Here is a 22,916-nt window from a genome sequence, read left to right on the forward strand (position 1 = left end):
TAATTGAATAACCGAAAGACTGTGGATGATTGGTAATTTTCAGTAAAGTTATTAACGTACGAAAAATTAATAGCGCGTTTAAAGCACTTGGCGAAAGAGAGTAACGATTTTCAACATCCTCTTCAAAAGGTCACGACTTTTATGAATCCTAATACCGTTTTGCTCACCTAAACACTCTCCAGGTGTTGCATTGCTATGCGATGTTGGAGTTGGTTGTGAATATAGACTAGGCGGTGGAGGCGCCGGAGGACCTGGCTGAGGTTGAGATGGTGCTCTGTTAACAAGAACAGGTGCTGGACTGACTAATCTCATTGGAGTTGCAGCTGATCCCAGTCCGCGAACGCCTCCCATAACAATTGATCCATTTTGATCGTAGTAAGCAGGTATCACCTGATACTGTCCTTGAACCTGAAATTCATCCATCGGTCCTTTGTTACTGTAGCAATAACTTGGTATTTCTATTTAGAACTGGTTACATTATCATTGTAAGCGCAGGTTTAGGAGTAAAAATTTGCTCGGAAAAATGATAAAAATATATTCATCAAACAAACAATTTGAAGACTGATTAAAAAGTAGCTTGCGAAATTTACCACAATATGTTTATTGCCCAACAAAAACTTCAAGCCATTTTAATTTGGGGCTTTTCTATGTATCATGCCTAAAATCCAATTACCGTTGATGGTTAAAAGCGCTAAGCAGCGACTAGCCATGAACTCTCCCTTACAAAAAATGATTACTACTGTCCAGTTAGTATGAAAGAGTATCAGTAGCGTGACAAAACTCATTACTGAAATAGTGAAATTCAATAAAATAGTAAGTCAGTACTATCGACTTTAACAATGATGACATCGCGAGGTGTCAAAAAAAAAAAAAAAAACCATCCACATAATTCATACTAACATAGTTCACTTTAATGGCGTTCACTTTGGTCATGATAATACTCACGTCTGTCAAGACAAGAAAATTTTCGTACTACTGACCGTTTGAGCCAAGTTGTTTGCAGTGTCCTGAGCAGCGACAGCAGCTGCAGCAGCCGAAGAGGGTGTCAAGGGTCTCCTAGGAGGTGGTGGAGCAGCGGCTTGTGGCGGAGCTTGTGGCAGGAGACCTGCTGGATAGACCCAAGGTGCGACTCCATAATACTGGGGAACAACAGGTGGTGCTCCAGTGATCAATGCCCCTACGTAAGGCTCCTGCCCACTGATTACTGCGTAAGGAGCAGTTGGGAAATTTTGCTGTTGTTGTTGCTGCTGTTGCGCTTGAGATGCTGCCAAGTATTGTTGCTGCTGTTGTTGCTGCTGCTGCTGTTGTAGCAGCTGAAGTTGTTGGGGTGTCGCCGCTTGTTGTTGGCTGCGGAAGAGTTGCTGGAAAGATAAATGAGAGAAAACAATCTTTAGTTTGTTCCATCGGTTACTCATAGTATTGAACATATAATAATACTTATTAAATTTTTCAAATAAATGTTATTTGATACAACAAAAAACGATATAAAAAGTTGTTGTCAACACTGTACGGTTAAATCTGCATTTCTGCATATTTGGTAAATTCAAAGTCTTTTTTTTTTTGTCTACAAAAGAGACTGAAGGTTTTCCGCTAGTAAGTTTCTTGAAAACTGATTTGGTAACATGAACAAGGTTTGTTGTTTACGCTTGTCTGTCTGGGAAAGATGAGCATTTACAATTAGTTGTCGCCATTCAGTCAGCTCAACAAGATATGTGATTTACCCGCAAATGCATAACCCAATTGATCTGCTATTACAGCAAAAATGTTGATACTTAGTCCCAAAAAACTAGATGGCATACGAAATAGAATGATGTGGATTTCAATATGGGATAGAGTTTTCTGAAACTCAATCAAATTCACTTATCGCTGCACTACACAGAGAATTTTTACCCTTCATCGTATCAACGTGTTTCACGTCCAATTAATTAAGTAATTTACAAGTTTGTGACAGTAATTTTTTGTACAGCATATTTTCTTTCGGGCTTCAACCCCTGGAACTTGTTATTTCCTATCAAATATTGAGCTTGACGCACTGTTATTGGTATAGTAATAACCAGATCTCAATTACTACTCGTCAAATATCACGTATGTTGCGTGAATTTCCGTTTGAAAAAAAGGCAATTTTATTCTGTAATGGTTAACAGATAGAAAATAGGATCTTATAAATCTAGAATTACAAACCCCTACAGAAGTGAATATTTGCTGATAGCTTAGAAGTACTATATAGCTTAATGAATGATTAGTTAGGTAAATGTGCAAATATGGAATTTAATCGCCAAAAGATTCATCATCTACTTTTGAGACGAAGCTGAATTAAGAACCAAACTAAACAGCATCATAACTTCTATCCTCGATTAAAATAAGGCGTCACACAGGAAAGTCGGAACTTTGGCTCAAAACAGTAAAAATTCGAAAGTACCCGTAGCCATGTAATTTCCTAAAAGGTGAAGAGTAAGCTAAAAGAAAAGTACTGCACCGAAACTGTAATCACGACGATAAACACGAGTAGTCTGTGCGAGCTGCACTAGAAAACCACGAGCAGCAGCATGTCGAAGGTAGGGACAAGAGGTGATAAAAAAAAAAGAAGGAAAAGAAAATACTAAAAAGTAAAATGTAAAAAAGGAATTGTTACGTAAGAACGCAACAAAATACGAAATCAAGAAGAGAGTCGTCTCCTTTCTTTTTCAGGATGATGCCTCCCCGACGTTCATCGCGAATTCAGTCTCTCTCCTTCTCGAATGAAAAAAATTAAAGAAAATGGAGTGAGAAGTGAGAAAAAGCTCAGCAGCGACGAAGTTTCTTCTGAGGCAACGTAGAATTTTCAGAAGTTTCCGCGATGCCGGAAGAAGAGTCGAGTGGCGGAGGAACGAAACGAAGGGGACACCGAGAGGGGCAGAGGCACCGGGCAAGGTCAACGACCCCCATCGTACGTTCACCTTCCCCGACAATCCGTGGTGGTTGGTTGCGCCATCCTCGCAATTGCGGTACCACCGTACAAATTCACCATCGCATCGTTGCGAGGAGTGACGAGGGATATGCCTGCCTGACTGCCTGCTTGCCTAGCTACCTATCCTATCCTATCCTTTCTTCCTCCGCGAACGCGATACACGCTGCTTTCACAGTACGCGTAATTCCGCATGCACCGTGAACACGCAGCAAAAGATGAGCGATAAACCGATTGAGGAAGACCTTCAAGGTGGGTAAGGAAGAAGGAGTGACGAGTGTTTCGAGGCACAGGAAATCAACTCGCTGTAAAAGTAATGCGGCATGGATTTCTACGCATTATAATTTGGTCTCAACCCAACGCTATCTTGATCTTGAATTTCCGAACTTACTGTAATTATAATTGTTCTATAGCAGTCCATACCGGCCAACGTGAGACAATTTTACAATCACTGTTTTTTATAGTGTAGTATTCACCCGTTCGAATGATAACCAAGTTCCTGGTTTCACGTTTCCTGCACGAACGGTAGTCAGAAAGAGGTGTTCGGAACTTTGTCAAAATTCAACGACACATTTATCAAGTGCGAGCGATGACATCGTTACCGAACCCGGGGTACTTGACTCGTTGAGAGGTACATACGCACCTACTTTCACCTAACTCGTGCGTACCGATGCTAAATCCTGATAGACGGACGAACCGGCAGTCAAAGTACTGCAACCGGTGTGAAATGGGATTGCGCGAAAGAACATTGGCGATACTTGTACAAGGCGGTGAAGTATCAACACCATGTCGAACGATGATAAAGTGTCTCGAGGACCTCGAGACGTGAAATAAAAGTACAACTAATAGCGACGCGAAGCCCGTTACTCAACCGCAGACCGAGTGCGAACCGTTAGTTCACCTGGTTGGACCGTTGGCATAGGTATACGGAGGTACGTGTACCGAATACAGGGCGTTTCAAAAACTTTACCGCTCTTCGTGGGTCCGGACCTTTCGACTTTAAAGGGACCGGTGCACGATTGTTCATTGTCACGCTGGTATTGTTTTTCTGGAAAGGACTCGGTCACTTCAAACCAACGGAGAAAGTTAGTAAGGTGGATAAACGGCCTTGCGTTTTTTCAAACTCATTCCATGATACCGGTCATCGGCAGTTGATGATTACTGTTCGTAGGAAATTAATTTTTTACTTCAATTACCGTTGCTCTTGCGGTGGAGGCTTTTTCTCCTGAGAAACGGGAGATTCGTGAAATCGAAAATCGAGACGGGAAGTGCTTTAGAATCGTAGAATAACTGAAAAATTTGGCTCGCAAATTATCGTTACGTCATTGCGATTTCAATTGAGGTGAAATTTAAGAATTCTGAATCCTTGTTCATGTCGCTAGTCTACATAGTGAGTTCATGAAAAATGACCGACAACGTGAGTATGGAATTTATTCATGACAAGGATGTACGGGACATAGAAACAGGTTAAAAATATGTCAAAACAAAAAACCTATAAAAGTATAACTATATATAATGTAAAAGTTTGAAAAGTGCAACTGTAATCTACCGATTTGAATATAGTTCAGAAATTCTATGACGCACAAATAATACTACACACTGAATTTCAAGTGTAAACACGTTGTGTTATTAATCGAGTCAGAGAAATCGCGTTATTCTGCTATTTTGCACTGAAAAATTCGTTCAGTTCGTCAGGTTCCAAATGAACAATACAGCTTATTTTATTCGTAAATGAATTCTGTAAAAATGTTCTAGGATGATTTTCTTTTACAGCTCGTAGGTCGGTGAAGAAAAAATTCCATATATACAACAATTATAATTTACAGATAATAAACTTACAATTTATCAAGCAGTACATTATTATTGCCTAAAATTCAAGTTAAACGATGTACGGAGGAATTAATTTTTGAATAATATAAGCGTGATGGATCATTCAAGACCAAACGGAAAAAAAAAAAAAAAATTGGTAAAAATATTGATTTCTTGACGTTGTTAATATAAAATGACATGTTTTCAGTTTAACTTCAGTTTTCTAAAATAATTTTCGTGTCGGACGAGAACATTTTTGGTTAGATGTAAAAACCAATTGGCTTCAGTGACACCTTCCACACCTTTTACTTTATCACGTTTTCGTATCAACACTTTTTCGACCAGACTGTACGTCCCACGTATCTTAAACTCATGGTGCAAGGTCTTTTAATACTGCGGCCCGTGTGGTTGCAAGGGAGGAGCTTTTTCAGCTTGTTTTCCAAGTTCTTTAGCACTGAATACGGCTAGAATAAAAACGTCTGAACGTTCGGTAGTACGACGTAGGTATAAGAGGAAGCGGTCTACACGAATAAGCCGTTCACTTGCCAGTCTCGAGCTGCGCTTTGATCTAGTTTTCAAGCCCGGTTAAACTTTCTAGATACGTACACACGACACACACGTAGTGTTAAAATTTTTACGTCGCGTTTACTCGGTTTATCTTGTCACACCGAGTACCTGCCACAACTTCAAGCTTTTTCATTTTGCTTTCATTTATTTATTCATTAATTTTTTTTTTTCTTTTTTCTCTTGGCGACAAAAATTACGGTGGCATGCGCACGTCATTATCATCACTTACATTGATACGTGTGAGGTAAAACCCAGATATCTGGGTTCGAAGGAAAAATAAAACATTACCTTTCGATTTGTTTCTAAATACGAGGTGCGCAAAAAAAAAAAAAAAAAAAAAATTAAAAACAACGACCCTTTAAGATTTTCTTTATTTTTTGGAACAGAAAAAAGTCACACGAAACCATGTCTGGCAAATATGGAGGCTGGGGTATCATTGCAGTGTTGTTTCGGCCAAAAGGTCAAGAACAACCAATGAAATTCTTATAGCAAAATTTAATACAAATTCTCTGTTTCATTTGCAAAATCGCCGATCCTACCAAAACATATGTAATCTTTTTGAGAGCCGACAATAGACTAAATATCCAATATGGCTATCACAGTGTAGCAATTTTTCAAACAATTTACCAACAAAACAGCGAAAAAATCTTGCGAATCGGACTACTGCAATACGCAAAATGACAAAATTCACGTTATTGTTTGAACACACCTCGTATATATACGTGCAAAAGTAAGAACATTAGAGTTGATGAAATTCTATGGCAAAAACTACTTTTAGTTTCATTAAAACTTGAGGCCAGGTAGAGAGAATGAAGAAGAAAATAAAAATAAAAAAGTCACAAATATCACGCACGGTAATCAGAACACGCATTTACTGTACAGTTATACGTTGCTGGTTGAATTAGTAGCTCAACTTGGCTTTGCAAATTATTACAAATTGCCCAAGTTTTATTAATTAAAAGCCCAAACCAGAAACTCACTTCAACTTATTCGGGTGTATAAGGTCACAAATCTAACGCTGTCGAAACTCGACCGTCGATCAACCACAACGAAGGAAATATTTTTTTTACGGACATACTATCTTTTCTATGGGAATAAAATTTTTCTTTCAAACCCTAATGACTTTGGCAAATGTTTTCTGGTCATGTGAAAATTTCGTTAGGTACTCTTATCCGATTTCTGGGGACGGTCAAGGATTCCGATAACACTCAATAGCGTATTTCGGAAAGAGTCTACACGAGTGACTTCCAAAAAATACCGAGATAATCAATGGAAACGGTACTGCGACAATTACAATACGCAATTTAATATTGCTGGCAAAATTGAGGAAGGGGGAGCAAAGTTCGTCATGATGTCGTAACGAACTAATGTTAACATACATCTTTTTTTACGTTTAGAATTTCCGACGTGTCGTCATTGATCGTAGGCATGATCCTCGTGAGTGACTAAGGCGTCTTTTCGCAATACAAACACTTTAGAGCTCTAACCAGATTCTTGCATGGCACTGAATTTCAAGTGACTGGAGCTTGATTCGTATTGAAAGGTAGTTTTACACGAATAGACATTCAAGATGTTAAAAATTACGAGATACTTTATAAATGAGTAACGTTCGATATTTTCCAATTCGTAACGTATCTGATACCGCGGCATATCTCGTGATATTAGCGAAAATGTATACCAGGGTGTCCAACGGTATCAGAATTAAAAATTCTCGTATATTCCCGGTTATTTTTTTAAAAACTCCCGTATATTTGTAAATAATGATTTCTACGACGTTCGTGCGTTATCGTGATACAATCAGCGTTGAACAACATCGTATTCGACGTCGTGTAGAACTGATGAATTCGGGTGAAGTGGAAAATGTAGAAAAATCAGAAAAAAGGGTAAAAGTCAAAACGAAACGTAAAGTGTAGAAAATCAGAATGTAGAACCGTCTGAAAATGCTTTTGTATTCTTATTCGTTGTGAAAATTTCACATTATAACTTTCTGTACTTTAACCTTTCTACACGTCGACTTTTCTACGTTTCGACTTTTCGCGTATTAAAAAAATTCTGAAAAATCTATTTTCACGTTCTATAAAATTCGACATTGTGACAGTTTATTTTTAAAAACTGTTTCTTCAGATGGTGAATGTAAAAACGGCAATTCCAGCGCGAATTCCCGGTTGCTGGACACCCTGTGCACCGACGTAAATAGAAATAGCCTAGTTTGAGAATTCAATTAAACGAATACCTAATTCGTTCCCTCTCATCCCGCGAGAGATAGATATGAAATTCGCCTAGGGGTTGGTTTGACAAAGAAGTCGCGCCCCCAGGTAATCGCGTGTGGCCGCACCTTACACGCTGCACGGGGGTGGCTTTTAACGAAATGACGAAAGATTTTATTATCGGATGGCCTTTAGGGCGCGGCAGCTACAGCGACGATGGTAATGGGGTCCGGGCTCGAACCCCTGCCGTCCCGCTTCGTCAGCCGCGCCTCATTTTCATAGACTATAATAATACCCAGCAACCCCCGCGATTCCCGTCAAACGTCAAAAGAACGAGCCGTCACCTCGACAAGCGTAGGTAACGTCTCCTCGCGTAACAAATCTCGCCGTCTATCCGCAGTCTCCCGATCATCTTATCTTCACCCCCGCGACCCACGAGACATTCGTCCTCGATACCGACTCCCTTCAGGATCAGCGTTAAAGGGGCTCCTTTTATTCGCTGTTACGTAAAGCAAGGGTGCAGCATATTCTTTCCCTCCTCGGTTTCTCATTTGTCAGTCAGGGTGTCTCTCGCGGGCACTGCTAACAATCGCGAGGGTGACGAAGTGAAACCGTCAATTTGTTTTATTAGGACAGTGATATAGCGCGTAGGTACGCCCTCCCACCACCCCCTTAACGCAGCCCGCCACGTACCCGCAAAACCATCCGCAGGGTGATTTTATTGGACCCGTTATCGCGTGCCGGTTGTTTGCCTTTACTCTGTCACTCCCGGTGCGTTATACCTGCCGTCGTGTGTTTTGTTTGTCCAGTCCCGTCCTAAACCTCTAAAGGCTTCTATATTCGCTCTATTCTCATCCGGATCATTTAACCGCTGCCCCTATCAGATGCCCGAGTATCGCTCGGGCAATAGCAACGAGGACATCGGTTCATATATAAGAACTTCCCTCTACTTTCCTGTTGGAGATACGAGCGGAAAGGGTCATCGTCGCACGATGGTCACCGACGTGGTTCGCAGGCTCTCTCTCTCTCACTCTCTCTCAAGAGTTGCGGAGGAAGGGCGTTCTCGCTAACAATGATGTGATACACGTACATGTTAAAGTTTCCCTCACTTCTACGCTGCTGGAACTCATTTGTGACGATGTCAACAATATCTACACAAGTCTTTCAAATTGATGTTACGTCACGTATTTACGTCAAATCAAGCCTCCGAACATTTGACTCAATTAGAGTATGAATTCAAATATATGACCAAAGATTAACCTATATTTAAACTAAGCGTCAACAGACCAACGATCTCTTCTGTTCGGCGTGTTGAGAGTTTAGTTACCGCTAATTTATAGCTGTTTTGCGTAATTGATAAAAAAAAAAAAAAAAAAATCATATTGAAATGTTAGAAGCACTGGAAAAGTGAGCAGTAGTCTGCATGAATTTTTCAACGCATTCTCTCCATCACGTTCGACATCGCGCGCATATGTGTTAAATGATAATTGATAAACTCAACGGCAACATATGTTTTTCGTACCAATGCGGCGCACGGTATATTTATTTTCTCTTTTCCCATATTTTACCACGTTTTTATTAACTCGCTTTTTCTGTATAAGGTACACACATTCTTCTCTCGAGACTTTCGTTGTGTTCTGTAGTAGTTGACGTTTATGCTCCACATACGTACATACGGATAGTTATAGATATACGAGTATCAAATATATTTGAGTAGCGCGGTATGAATAAATCGAAAATGAACACGAATATCAATAAAATATACCTATTGATATACAATACAAAAATAAAAACTGACAACCTTGTATGAGTGATTATTTCCAGACGTACCCTATACGCGAATGCATGCAAATTTGTGATTTATATCAAGATATACATTTTTCTCTGTATATACCTTGTACACTTTGACCATCCAACAGCCCTAAATCAAAAATTCAATACTATACAAATCTCGACAATATACACATACGTTTATGGCACGTGAAATGGCAGTTCAGTTATACCTTTGAAAATTTTCATACAACTCAAGTTTGTATTTGCAAAAACATGAAAATTACAGGTCTGATAAAAAACGGATAAGTACTACAATTAGTCATATTTTCTGACCTTCGAAACTCTCCGAGTCGTTGGCAGAAATAAATATCGACGTATTGTGTAATAGTCGATGGAAAAAAAAAACAATTACCAGTTTTACCAGTTCGAAATGTGTCATCGGTCATATCTACATTGATTCGATAAGGTAGTCTAGAAAAAAATAAATTAAAAAAAAAAAAAACTAAGCAAAAACATTCTTGAACTTTCTGGTGGTGCCTTTTAAGCGACTACTTGCTTCTTCCCGCAAAGTCATAGTATAAAGAATGTAGGAAAAACGTGTCATTTTACGTATTACTCAAATAGGATAACTATAAATCGATTGAAGCCAGGTCTGGGTATTCATTTGAACTAGATTACCAGGAAAATCTTGTTTAAGCGGATTATTTTCAGTTATTGTTTATCATTTATTAAAATATTTAACAATATTTCGAGGTAATTCGATACTGAATACAAGTTTTCATATTTTACAAATCGTTAATACCGATCTTCAATAAAATTCAATATTTCCTAATCAATAATTTCTCAACTTTTCAAAGCCGATTTTTTGTGATAAAACTATTTTAAATGTACACTCAGCACCGAATGAAGGATATTTTCGACACGCAAATTTTTCAACTGTTGAAACCGCAATCGTGTACATATTTCATTATGGAAAAAAGGAATTAGCGTAAATACAAAATATTCTATCACCATCGATGAATGTTAATATCAATACACGAACATTGCAAAATTCACACAACAGTACCAAAATGTCCACAAATTTAATCAAAACGTTACGATGTGTTTATGACGTCACGCGTTCAAAGTTCAAGCATTTGTTTGTTGATGCAAAATTTTTATAGGTTCCGTACCTAGAAAAAAGAAAAGAAAACCAACAGGGGAAAAAAGTTCGTCTCCATAATAATTCTCATAGCGCGGTATAGATACACCGCAAACATATGCACGCGATGATACTTGGATGTGTGACCGTATACACAGAGAAAACTTTCCATCTAAATGCATCCCCAGAGTGCCGTAGGGTGATTTCAATACCCCGAGGAGTGAAGGGTGAAGAGAAAAACCCCGGTGGGTGAGACTCGCAACGACCTTTATGAAATGCTACAACCTTTGCAGATCCTGATTGCTGCGCGGTGTTCCTATGCCTCGAAGAGTCTGTGAACCCTGCATGTATGTGTATGAAGTAATCGCGTATACATGGTCACGTAGTTCATTCGAAAACGGACGATATGTGGGACATTGTTTCTTTTTTTTTTCTTTGTCTCGCGCTCTCTCTCTCTCTCTCTCTCTCTCTCTCTCTCTCTCTCTCTCTCTCTCTCTCTCTCTCTCTCTCTCTCTCTCTCTCTCTCTCTCTCTCTCTCTCTCTCTCTCTCTCTCTCTCTCTCTCTCTCTCTCTTCAAGTATGGCACGTGACATGAGCCCGAGGGTGTACATCAGTGGATGGTACTAAGCCTTCTCTTCACTAACCCGTAACTACCCCGTTCGACATACAAACCTTGCTACGCGACGTCACATTCGCCGGTGTTGCTACTCATCGAGGAACGATCAATGAACCGGTTTTCATTTTACATTATACAATACACGCGGATACGATAATCACCGATACTACGCGTAAGTTTAGCGCACGAGTGTGTTACTCCCTCACAAATATCCTGCCATGTACTCTCTTTACTTGCACTTTATATGCACAACCGATTCGATCGGTTACGCCATATGCTACCTTTCATACGCTGTTACGTGTACCAACGCTGCGCGTTATTAACAAGATGTGTTCTCTTTGATACACGGAGCATAATACTAAATTAAACCGGACCGTAGTCTGTCATTACCGATTTACGGTACTTTCGAAGCGCTCAGTTTCTCGCCAATTTTTAATTTCCCAGTTGCTCGATTTCCTTTATGCCGACAAGCGTAAACGAGCTTTGCAAATTTTCCACACCATTCCCGTATCGGATCTATCTTCCGACGTACAAATCCTGCTACGCGATGCGATAATCGCCAGTGTTGCTCTTCACCGACATACGATCAATGAACTGTTTTCCATTTTACATACGGTATCCACTCACGGTTATGATTACGAACACGATACAAATTTCGTGCACGAGTGTGTTAATCCCTTATAAATATGCCGTTATATAGTATATACTCTTCTTAATTGCGCTACATGCACAATCGATTTACTCTTTGATGCCTGACTCTCGTACCTTCCTACGTTGCTTCGAAGGGGTACTTGTTAGTGGACGGTAGAAAAAAAAGAGTGAGTTTTGAAAATTTTTACACGACAACGAATTATAAAATTCGACCGAGGTTTGTTTTAGCTAAAAGTATATGAATCACTGACATGAATCTTGTTTCTGGTTGTGAGAAACGGTAACCGGTGGTGCAAATTCTACACGTCAAAGAATTCCTCATTCATCAATCTCTTGCGAAATTATTACACATGTGCGAGTGTGAAGTTGAAATTTTCTACACAGCAATTACTGCACAGAAATGACATTTAAACGAGGAAGTAAGACATTCAGGCAGGCAGTTTCGTCTCTCTATACGGTAAATAAAATTGACTGTCTTTATCGTCGTCCCGTTAAAATATTTACCGTTAAAATAGCCTCTTCGGTTCACATTGAATATCTCATAGTAGGAATAAAAATAGGAATACAAATAATCATACCGCACACGTCAACTCAATTCTACGTACATACACTCACTTAGCACACGAGAGTTGAGATTCGTATAATTATTCCTGACCCAGCTGTTGTTGAAAAGCCTGCCACGACAACGATAAAGATTTGCAGCTGAAATTCTTATCCGAACACAAGCGAGATTTCGACTTGTTAGGGGGAAAATAGTCCGAGTCCAACAAAAGAAATTACAAAAATATGCAATAGTTTCTGACAAACGCCATTTTTTCTAGTCAATTGAAAGAACAAAAACCATTTACTAACATGAGCAATGGAGTCAGATTTTCCAGAGATGATTTTCATCTATGGTTCATTATAAATTAACGATCAATATAGTTTTGTAAAAATGAATAGATGAAAATTTTTCAGGAAAAACGACTTGGCTTTGTCTAGGTATTTATATACGTATAATCCTACAGAAATGATACCTTAGAAAGACTAAATATTACCTACATCAATGTTCTAGGTCATGAATATACATTGAACATTTATAAAATTCATCAAATGTAGATGATTTTATAATTAACGAACATATCACCCGTTGTAATTCGTTATCGCAATTAACAGCAACGTATGTGAAAGATACCCGTTGCATCGCACGACCGAATCTGAAATGACAGCGGAAAAAAGATCGGCTACAGAGAAACATGTTATACTTGCAATATGCGCGACATTCGTGAACGTTTGATTATCAAATCGAGGTGGCAGAGAAAAGACTGTTTCCGTTATTACGCAAACTGCCACCGTAAGTTGAGAGAACGACAGGAAGCAGCGGTAGCCGTTTGATAAGACTCGGTATGTGCGATCTGTTGTTGAGTGTACAAGAAAAAAAAATTAAATTATTTCATAATGTTCCAAGCGGTAACCATGCTCGGTTTATTATTTTCTCGCGGTATTTAACGTCGCACGAACCCGATATCGGATGTAAAAGCTCGCCTAGGAGGAGCTCGGCGACGGCGGTACGCGTCGGCAGATACCGTTTCCCGTAGTCATCATAGTTGCTGATGTACTTCGTCAGCGGAAACTCGAGCTGCGACCTCGAGGCCTCGAGCGCCTTGCCTTCTCTTCGTCGGGGTTTTGCGCAAATATCTAATACACGTTTCGCTTTGTTCACCGCATACCGCGGACTTGGCCCAACCTTCTAATCGCGTCGTTTTAACGCGATGGTTCATTTATAACCATGCTCCGCTATGCTCCGCTATGCTCTCAGCCGAGGCGAGGGTCACCGGTGTTAATTGGTACGCGTTATCCTGCGGATACTGAGAGGTTGGAAACTGTGCAAACGGACCATCCGTTAGCGCTATGAACTTTGGGTTTTGCTTATACTCTTTGTTTTCTTTTCGTCCACCGATCGCTTATTCGCCTGCCACACTGGCCTACAGCCGTATAGTTCAGGTTCCCGTATTATAAAATGGAATTTAACGACTTTCGATAGAAGCGAGCGAGGCATCGCGACGCGATTGGATCATCGGACGATTGGCGAGGAGTCCCTCCTGTACGTACGACGCCAGAAGGTGCGACGGACTTTTTTCCCCACCTGTCGTGGTTCGACTCGCGTCATTTCTTTTACACGAAAAATATGAATAAATCGATTCTGGGTAGCGCGTGCTGGCATATAAAGAGAAGCGATAACCGAACACGCGTCGAAGCTCGTTTCAGGAAAGAAAACCAGGGATTATGCAACCGTACAAAATAATCTACCCATTAGACGGTGAACGTGCAAAATCTTCAGATTGAAATAACGGAATTGTTTTACGTATAATTAGTTACAGAAATGACTTCAGGTTCAATTTGATAAATAATTATACAATTGAAACAACGGCTCGGTCATTCGGCCTGACATAAATTCCGATGTACCACTCGTAGTTTTTTTTTTTTTTTTTTTTTAAGCGTAAAAAAAAGCGAGACGAATCGTAAAAGACAACATTGGAAGTTGTCCATAATTCAGTTTAGGAAAGTTTTCGCTTCTTGTACACGTTGAGTGAAACGCTAATTTTGGAACACACCACATGTCTCGTACGGCAGAAATATTGCAAACTGTGCACGTATTATCGAGGTAAAATCTATCTTCATCGAGTGGAAGAATTTTCGTACCTTTTCATTAAGAATTAATTAAAAATACTCATTTCCCCTTGACGTACCACGCCAAGTATTTCAAATTTAAGAATCTCATCTTTTTTGACCCGACTAATCAGCATTGAGATTCTTATCTTTCTCAACAGAAGACTATAGGAATGTAAATTGCTACTATACAGTTTTGCGACGGTTAGGAAGAAAAGAAAAGTAAAGAAAAAAGTGCCGGGGCAATACCTCTGCAGTATTCACACGAATAACATAAAAGAAAAGTAGCCTTTTATCTTGGAAAGCTTGTCTCGAGTTCAAAGCGTATTACGTGCTCTTAAAAACGTTAGCACGATAGACGTAGAAATGGTTTGAGAAATTGAGTGAACGCGCGGGAAAAGGTGTTCTCCACGTTCGCACCAAAGAACGTACCAAACAATCCCTCGGGCACTTGTGGGATACAGTTACGACGCCTGCGTGACGCAATCCGTCAACGAAACCGGAATTGCGCAAATCTCTTACACCTGGTTCTCACGTGTCGGCGGTTGCACCGCGTTACGGACGATCTAGGATCTCGGTCTCGCGTCGCATTTTAAATTTCTTTATCGTTGCAGGGGTGTCGTCGATGTCCGACTCGACAAGTTTCATCTCTCGAACAATACCCCCTAGAGTTATATCTTAACGTGGAATGTACCTTGTCGGCTGCTAGTCTTGCGACGAGAGCTTCTTTCAAGGGACCAAGCCAGTGATGGGCACCGACGAACCTCTTGTTAAGTAGTTTCGTGTGCGGTGCTACCTGAGCGTATAAAGCATCAAGCTCTAACACCACCATGTTGCTATTCCCGGATTCCGCCTCGAACGAGGGGGCACCGTACGCTTGTATCACACTCGTTATCGCCGCTGCACTGTTACACCGTTTGCACTTGACATTTGTCACAGGATTAATCGAAGAATGCGATGAAGAGAAACTATATATAAAAAAAAAAAAAAAAAATATCACCAAACACAAAATACAAAGACAAGGACAAACTTGACACGTTGAAGTTTATTGTAAAACTAAAACTGCACCAGCCCAAGTTTCCTTATACTTTTCATCACTTGGCCTAAACCACATTACTTTCAACATTTACATTCGTTCTCTTCCGCTGCTTCACGATCGAACGGCGATATATACACACGATATAGCTTCGGCTTTGTCGATGACTTTCTGCGCAATTCAAACTATGTGTACATGATTGTGCCTTTATCTTCTAACTTTGACCACTGGTTTCAGTTCGTGATGCAAATCGTCCTCACGTTTGCGATTAATATAATTAAATACGTGATTTTCATCACAACGACCGTTTGAATTTTCTTGAAAATGTCAATTTGCCACGCGGCTACGGGCACGCGTTAAAGCGGTAGTGAGTAGTTGTGCGAGGTTGAATCATCCATCTTTGGTTCACTGGGTTAATTGTACAATTGATCAACCTTCTCCTTCTCCTCTTCCTCTTTGTCCGGAAAAAGACCGGTTGAAACCGGCGTGTATCGTGAACCGGAAGTTTAAGGTTGAAACTTTTTCTTTTCTTTCTTACATCAAATTATTCATAAGCGTAGTTCCCCTTCCTCGTTCTTCGGCACACCGAGTCGCGATCGACTCGTCGAAATTGTTTAATTTTTCAAATTTCATCAACGCGGAGTCATAATCCCTCCTCCGCAACAACGCGATTCGGTTATTCCACCTCTTTCCAAACCAATTCTCACCCTCCGCTTCCGGCACCTTTAAACCCCGTCGATCAGAGGTCAAAAGGCACAATGAAAAAACCCAAAGGGTTTATCGAGGACTGCGGAATTCGTCGCACACATTGGAACACCCCGCGAGCCGATTATCCAAGAACTCCCGGCCTCGGATGCGTTCGATGTCCGTCTCGTTACAACGTCAGTCGGGACACGCGGTGTTCGGCGAGTAAAGTCAGAGCCAATCGCAGGCTAGATATACCGATATACCGATACACTGAAATACTGGTATACTATCAACTCTACGCGGACTCGAATCTCGCCTTGCTCTTCGCTCGGCTCGGCTCGGCTCGGCTACCGCATAGAAAGGCGGCTCGGGACTGACTACACTCGCTGTTTGACTGACGCCGCGTGACGCGTGCATATCCCCTCCCCCCGTCGGCACAACCCGCGAACACCCCCCGGCCACCCCTGGGTTCGCCGACGCCACCCTCTGGGTTAGGCTTCGACGCGGTAAGCCGACGGAGGTGAGAGAATAGCTGCCGGTATTCCTTGACGGTGTCTCCGCCGGCTCGCTGTAGCCGCCACCGACGCACATCGACGCTCGTCGGCTAGTGTAAAACAATCCAAGTTTCCCGGATGGACGGATACCTTAAGATTTTTATAGGTATTCCTCTACCTTAATTACTCTAAATTCCCTATAACTAAATTTACCGGGATAATATTCCCAACCTGATTACCCTCTGTATACACGTACAATAATACACATTCTTCAACGAAATGTTGATTTTCGAAAACATGCATGTAATGTAAAATCGAAATTTTTCGACAATTTCATATTTTTCCAGCCGTATTAGGGACAGATTTTATTTCTTTACGGTATTTACTATTTCAGGTTTTTTTTTTTCTTCACATTCACCTCAATGTAGTCTAGCCAAGTTACGCGTAATCTCGTTAAAGCGCTAAAAACTTTACACATGCCCGAAATATTCTCTGAGAATTTCAGATTTTACCATGAAGTGATTTTTCATTTCGTAACGACCTTGGTGTCGACTTTCTAGAGGGTGCATAGCGGCCGATTGAATGGCGATTCAAAAACTTTGACACAGTTAAGGCGTCGATGGAGTTCTAAGCATTTGAAAATGTCAAATTTCTGTCCTTACATTCAAGCATCATTGCAAAATATAATCAATCACTCAAAAAATGAAGGATAGTCTCCTAACGCCCTTGAAGGCTCAGTACTCCCGCGGTAAAAAAAAGTTTTAAAACGATGGATTTTACCCTTTTGGATGGATTTTTAGTCCTTTTCGGTGATTTTTTGCACAACTACCGAAACAACAGCATTTAATTTTACATCGAACTAGAATCATATTTAAAGCGTGTATTTCATTCAGGTATGCATTTTGATGTATAATCAGTACAATCCAATTAATTCTTAATTTCATATTACCTAACGATTCGTTAGAATATAATTAAATTTTTAATGATTAATGATTGATATGTTATCCCCACGATTCAGCTGTGCGTATTACATATGTAAATAAATAAATGAATAAATGAGTAATAAACACATTGAAATATCATTCAGTACTTATTCACATGCTGACGGGTTAATAAGGGACAATTGGGTCAATTGAACTCGATGAAATAATTCATTTTTTTCAACGGTATTAGTTTTCAATCTTAAAATAATAGATTTTCAATCGGCGTGAATGAGCTGCGAACAGTTACCTTCAATACAACGGGCAATAATGAGTTCATCAATCGCAGGATCATTCAATGTCTAGTTTTTATTGTTTCTAACGGCACATAATTATGCTATCTAAAGGTTATTTTTTTTGGAATGTCAAAAGCATTCAGAACAGGCCGTGCAGCCTAACCTCGACCAATGTTCAAATATCAAGCCGTTCATTATATTTTGTTTACAATACACGATTTAGCGTTTTCTTCTTTCAGTACCCATACACTAATATACTGAATTTTATGAATTATTCGTTGCGTAAGAAGACCGTAGTTATTTTATTTTTTTTTTTCCAAGATGGTCGTTCGACACGGTGTCCGGAATAATAAACACTTCGGGCATATGGTAGTTCAGAAAGTTTTCTCGCGGTGCAAGTGTGATATTTTACGGACTTTAAAACCTGAACTTTTTCAAACACAGAACACTACGTTCAAGTTTTAGAATAAGGAACTAATGATAAATTAATTAAAAATTCCATAGATTTCGAATTTTTAAGCCATTAAAAAGTTGTTTTATAATAGTTTTCGGTTGCATGTTCACTGGGCGAATACATTTTTTGAAGGGTATAGACGCGATACCAGAATTACACTATTTCGTGAATTTTCACATTCACGAGTTGTAGTATTCTGTTATGAAAAGTAGATTCAGCTCTGAAGCAATTTATTGACAACTATAACAAGAGGCTGATAAATCTATAATGAAAAAAATTTGACGCAAAGAAAGTCAAAACAAGTCATCAAGCTACCCTGATCAGAAATTAAGAACGACCAGCAGGATGACTATGTATAAACAATTAACGACAGTAAAATGGAGAACCTCTGGTGTTCATATCTGATTGGCTGTACCTAAGTGACGTCATTAAAATTAACCGAGCGTTTCAACGCAAGGAAGCAGAAACTAGTTCCAAGATCCATTGTTTTTCAACTAGAAAATAAAAATCCTTCGATTCTTCTTGCTCACAAGTCAGATTTCGGCTAAATTTATTATACTTTTATCAAACTCATCTAAAATTCAAAACGTATCTCACTGCATGAAATTGTCATCACTAGTAAAGAAAGAAAAAAGATTCTTATTTTTTTCCACCATTCTGACAAAATATTCGTGTGTAAATACAAGACAATATTGATTTTTTTAACCGAAGACTGGTTCCAACTTCAGAAATACCGAACCTTGTCGCTCTCTGAATGACCATGAATTTTCAGTAAATTTAAACGCTGGAAAGAACTGCACAATTTTTTACGATATTGCGCTAGTCGGTGTAAGACAGAAAAATTGAAAAATTTCAACCGAAACTACAAATATTGGCTTCCGAGGACTATTCAAGAAACATAGTATTTCGAGGTCATGGTGACATTTTCTCAGAAAAATATACAACAGACAGAAGAAAGATTTAAAAAAAAAAAAAAAAAAACAGCATAGATCAAACTGTTCGATACCTGCATACATAATAGTGGCGAAATGATCTGCAGTCAATTCGAGAATGTAAATTGCGTACCCGCAAAGAGGTTGAAATTACAAACGAGCCCCGAGGTCCTTCGTTGATCCTGTTACGAGGCTAGCAACGAGCATACGTATCCACGGCAGGCCGTTCGCCAAGATTCAAAAGTCTGCGTTTAGATCATCGTAGTCACAAAGTCCTCCGCATCCATCGTACAGCGAAAGTAAAAAATGCACAAGAGGTAAGGTCGATGCTGACTTTCTCAAAAACGGTCAGAGACAGTGTAGAGTTTCCGTATAGTATACTATAAAAGTGTGAAAGTTTTACGTTCCTTCGAGTTTTAGGATTTTCACGTGTATGTCGCAGCGCATCGAAGTTGCAGCCAGATCAAAATTTGGACTCTAAAAAAGTTTGACAAAAAGTTGCTGGTACAATGAGTCCATATGGTAAGCATAACCAGAAATTTCTCTCCGTGTAAACAGGCTTACCGACACAAGAAACGTGCACGCGATAGGCGATACGTACGCAACAAGACCAGGTGATATTCGCATAGGTCACGCTGTCACGCAGGGTCGACCTCGAGTTGCGAGACACATCGACGATCGTCGTCCTGGACTGATGCCTTGGCTAACGAGGGAGGCAGAAGCCACGTCGCCGTTGGGAGTCCATTGACGCTTGGGATAGTCGATTAGGTTGGTAGCGCCGCAGGGTGCGCGTCGATGAAAACTCATACAACCTGGCCGGTATGTTGAGGAGGCCGATGAAAATAATAACACGAGAGACGTCGTACGGCGGGGGAGGAGGAAGAGGAAGAGGAGGAGGGTGTTCCCCGACCCTCAATGACAGACCAACTAATTTTGAAGGAGGCTGTATAGAGCCTGAAGAGCGGTACTCGAGGAGCGAGGGCCGCGGCCGGGGTTCCGCAACGAGGAGCCAAGAGCGCGCGAGTGCGATACGGGGAAGAGGGAAGAGGGAAGAGGAAAGAGGGAAAAGGATGGAGAGGATGGAAGGTCTTTGCACAGCGACAATGTCGTCGTCGCCCGTGGCCAACCGCGTCGCCTATTGTCTACCGAGGAAGATCATGGAACCTCTAGCCAGCAGAAACACGGCCTCTCTTCTCGCCATCGCCCCCCCCCCCCCCCCCCCCCCATCAAGGAACGAAGGACCTGATTTCGGACATTTCTCATTCCGCGACGACTATACATTCCGACACCACTTTGCCCCCGGGGCCATGCTCTATAAGTCCTTATTGATCGATCCCGACGAGGATCCTTGGTGAATGCTTCAAACAGAGTGCGCCACTGTCTTGATTTATGGTCTTTCCCGCGCGTTTCAAATCAACTATAAACTCGAACTGTCAATGAAACGGTGGATTTTCTTTTTACGCTTTTTTTTTTTTTTTTGTATCATTCTAAACTTCTGCACGTTTTCAAAGGTAATTTATTTCGTTTTCGAGACAAAGTAGTGACGTACAAGAATACCCACACGCGCTTATGTTGATTAGCCATATTTTCGTACGAAGCGGAATTGAATTGATGTATCGAAAGTCATTAGTCGGAAATATGTGCTTATCAGCCAATATCAAGACTGCATTGATCGAAAAATGGAAAGGGATTTGTGACGCGAATTACTTTCACTTGTCACATTATTTGACAGTTTATTGTGCTTGTACTACGGCCTGATGCTAGGAGTAATTGATTTATTTTTAATCTTACTAATCATATCGTCGTAAACGTTTTTTTAATTGCTCAATTCAACTCTGACTATACTATTATCGATTTTTTTCCAAGCAGTCAGTCGATCGGTTATGAGGTGTACAAGCAACGGTAGAATGGCGCAACGGTAAAATACCCGGTGAAATCGAGGACAAAAATTACCGTCGTCGAGGTATGTGCATCGCTTTGTTCTGTTGCGCGCCAACGTGGATGTGGTTCATATTATAGACGCATGGCTGGTTTATTTTATGCTTATTGCAGAAGTTCATGTGGATTCAACGAGGAAACGCCGAGCATTGCGCCACATTCTGCATACGTTGCAACGGATAAAGAATATTGGTTGTCAGTTAGAAGCACGCTACTAAATAAAGTAACTGTATGCCTCCAGAAACTGTAGGTTCATGATCGGTAAGAGTAATTACATTTAGCGATTCCAATGAATATCCGCAGACTCAATAAGCCCGACTTATTCTTCGTGCATCATCGAATGATGACTGGGTGAGACATCTTTGTTTTCGTTAATATGGGGGGAGGGCTCTCTCACAGTTGTACCGTCACTTTGAACTTCTGTTTCATTGGCTTCTATACACAAAGTATCAAAAATCACTATCGTATCCCGAAATATCGAATAATAATTACGGAAGAAATCATGTAATCGTTACGATAATAATCAGTGCGTTGAATTTCAAGCACGTCTTCAAACGATGGCCTCACGTTTCCAAGCGAATATTATTACCTCAAATTTGAACAACCACTTACAAATTCCTTCACTAAACTGGTTATGAGTACTTGCATAAGAATAATATTTACGTATTATAATATTGTATTACAAACTTGATACCCGTACTTTGATTTGCACATGGAACATGGAAGTGAAGCACATTCTACTTAATTCGGACGAACGCGTCAATTCTTTTACCTATAACTGTTACTTTAATTCATACCGAAAAGACTAGGAAAGAGGAGAAAGTTTTATAAATTTTACTATGGATAACAACTTCAATTCTACACTCTTTCCGATTCACGTGGAGTAGAAAGGAAAGATGAAAACCTTTCCAGCAACTTTCATGACGGTAGACACGAAACCCGGAACACGGTGAATCGTTTGAAGGTAACACAAAATCTAGTCGATCAAAACAAGTACGTCATCATAACAGACGTTTGGCCAAGATTATTAATACATACGTATTTTTTAAATACCACGCATCGTCGTACCTGCCAATTTGATGCGGCCACTAACCGTACATACTTTCAGAGCTGAAATGTTGCAAACGCGTAACTGTTCGTCGAAGGTTGTTTTCACAAGGTCTAAAAAGGACTGAATGGATCATTCGAACTGTCAAGTACGTCTTTAGTCATTTCCATCATCTCCTGCGTTCTAAATCTCTATTTTTAAATTCGAATGTAAAGTGATTCGGTATCCCCTGCACCTCTGGAATCAGTCGACTCTGTACTTGTATTTCTACTTTACCTTCGATATTAACCTGAATAAGGGAACATTGTTATTATCAAAGGTCAGGGTCTCACTCTGACCCCAACGAATCATGATTACCTGCCAACGTTACCACTCGTACTACTTTCTTGCTCATTCCAAGTGTTCACTCTAGGCTTGTTTAGTTTCAGTTTCATTTAGTTCTGCACGACTAATGACGTCACTTCCACATTTGGATTCAGCACTGTGTCCAAGTACTCCTTTGAATATTTCAAATTCAACTACTTGTACATCACAGTTTTTAGTTAGTGATTTGTAAATTCGATGGCAGACGAAGAAAAGACTTTGCGGGAAAATTCCAGAAGCGTCTTTCTTCGGAATCAGATTGACTTTATTTCACGCCACTTTTCATTCACGTCAATAACCATTAAAATTTACAAACAAAGAGGATGAGTGTATAGAAGTGTCGGTTAATTTTTATTTACACACTGAGAAAAGAATGATCCTAAAATCGAAT

General features: G+C 40.2%; 1 protein-coding gene across 9 annotated transcripts in view; it reads right to left on the bottom strand.

Moving 5' to 3' along the window:
* Window positions 1–22,916, bottom strand: part of LOC124303292 (maternal protein pumilio) — a 107,193-nt gene that overhangs the window by 14,405 nt on the left and 69,872 nt on the right. For all 9 annotated transcript variants that reach the window (XM_046760349.1, XM_046760347.1, XM_046760346.1 and 6 more), the window contains 2 exons: window positions 981–1,361; window positions 168–408 (listed from right to left, as the gene is read on the bottom strand). In XM_046760349.1, coding sequence (XP_046616305.1) covers window positions 168–408; window positions 981–1,361 — 622 coding nt within the window. The remainder of the gene's footprint in view (window positions 1–167; window positions 409–980; window positions 1,362–22,916) is intronic.

Source organism: Neodiprion virginianus, chromosome 4 (genome assembly GCF_021901495.1).
Source record: "Neodiprion virginianus isolate iyNeoVirg1 chromosome 4, iyNeoVirg1.1, whole genome shotgun sequence".
Taxonomy (NCBI): Eukaryota; Metazoa; Arthropoda; class Insecta; order Hymenoptera; family Diprionidae; genus Neodiprion; species Neodiprion virginianus.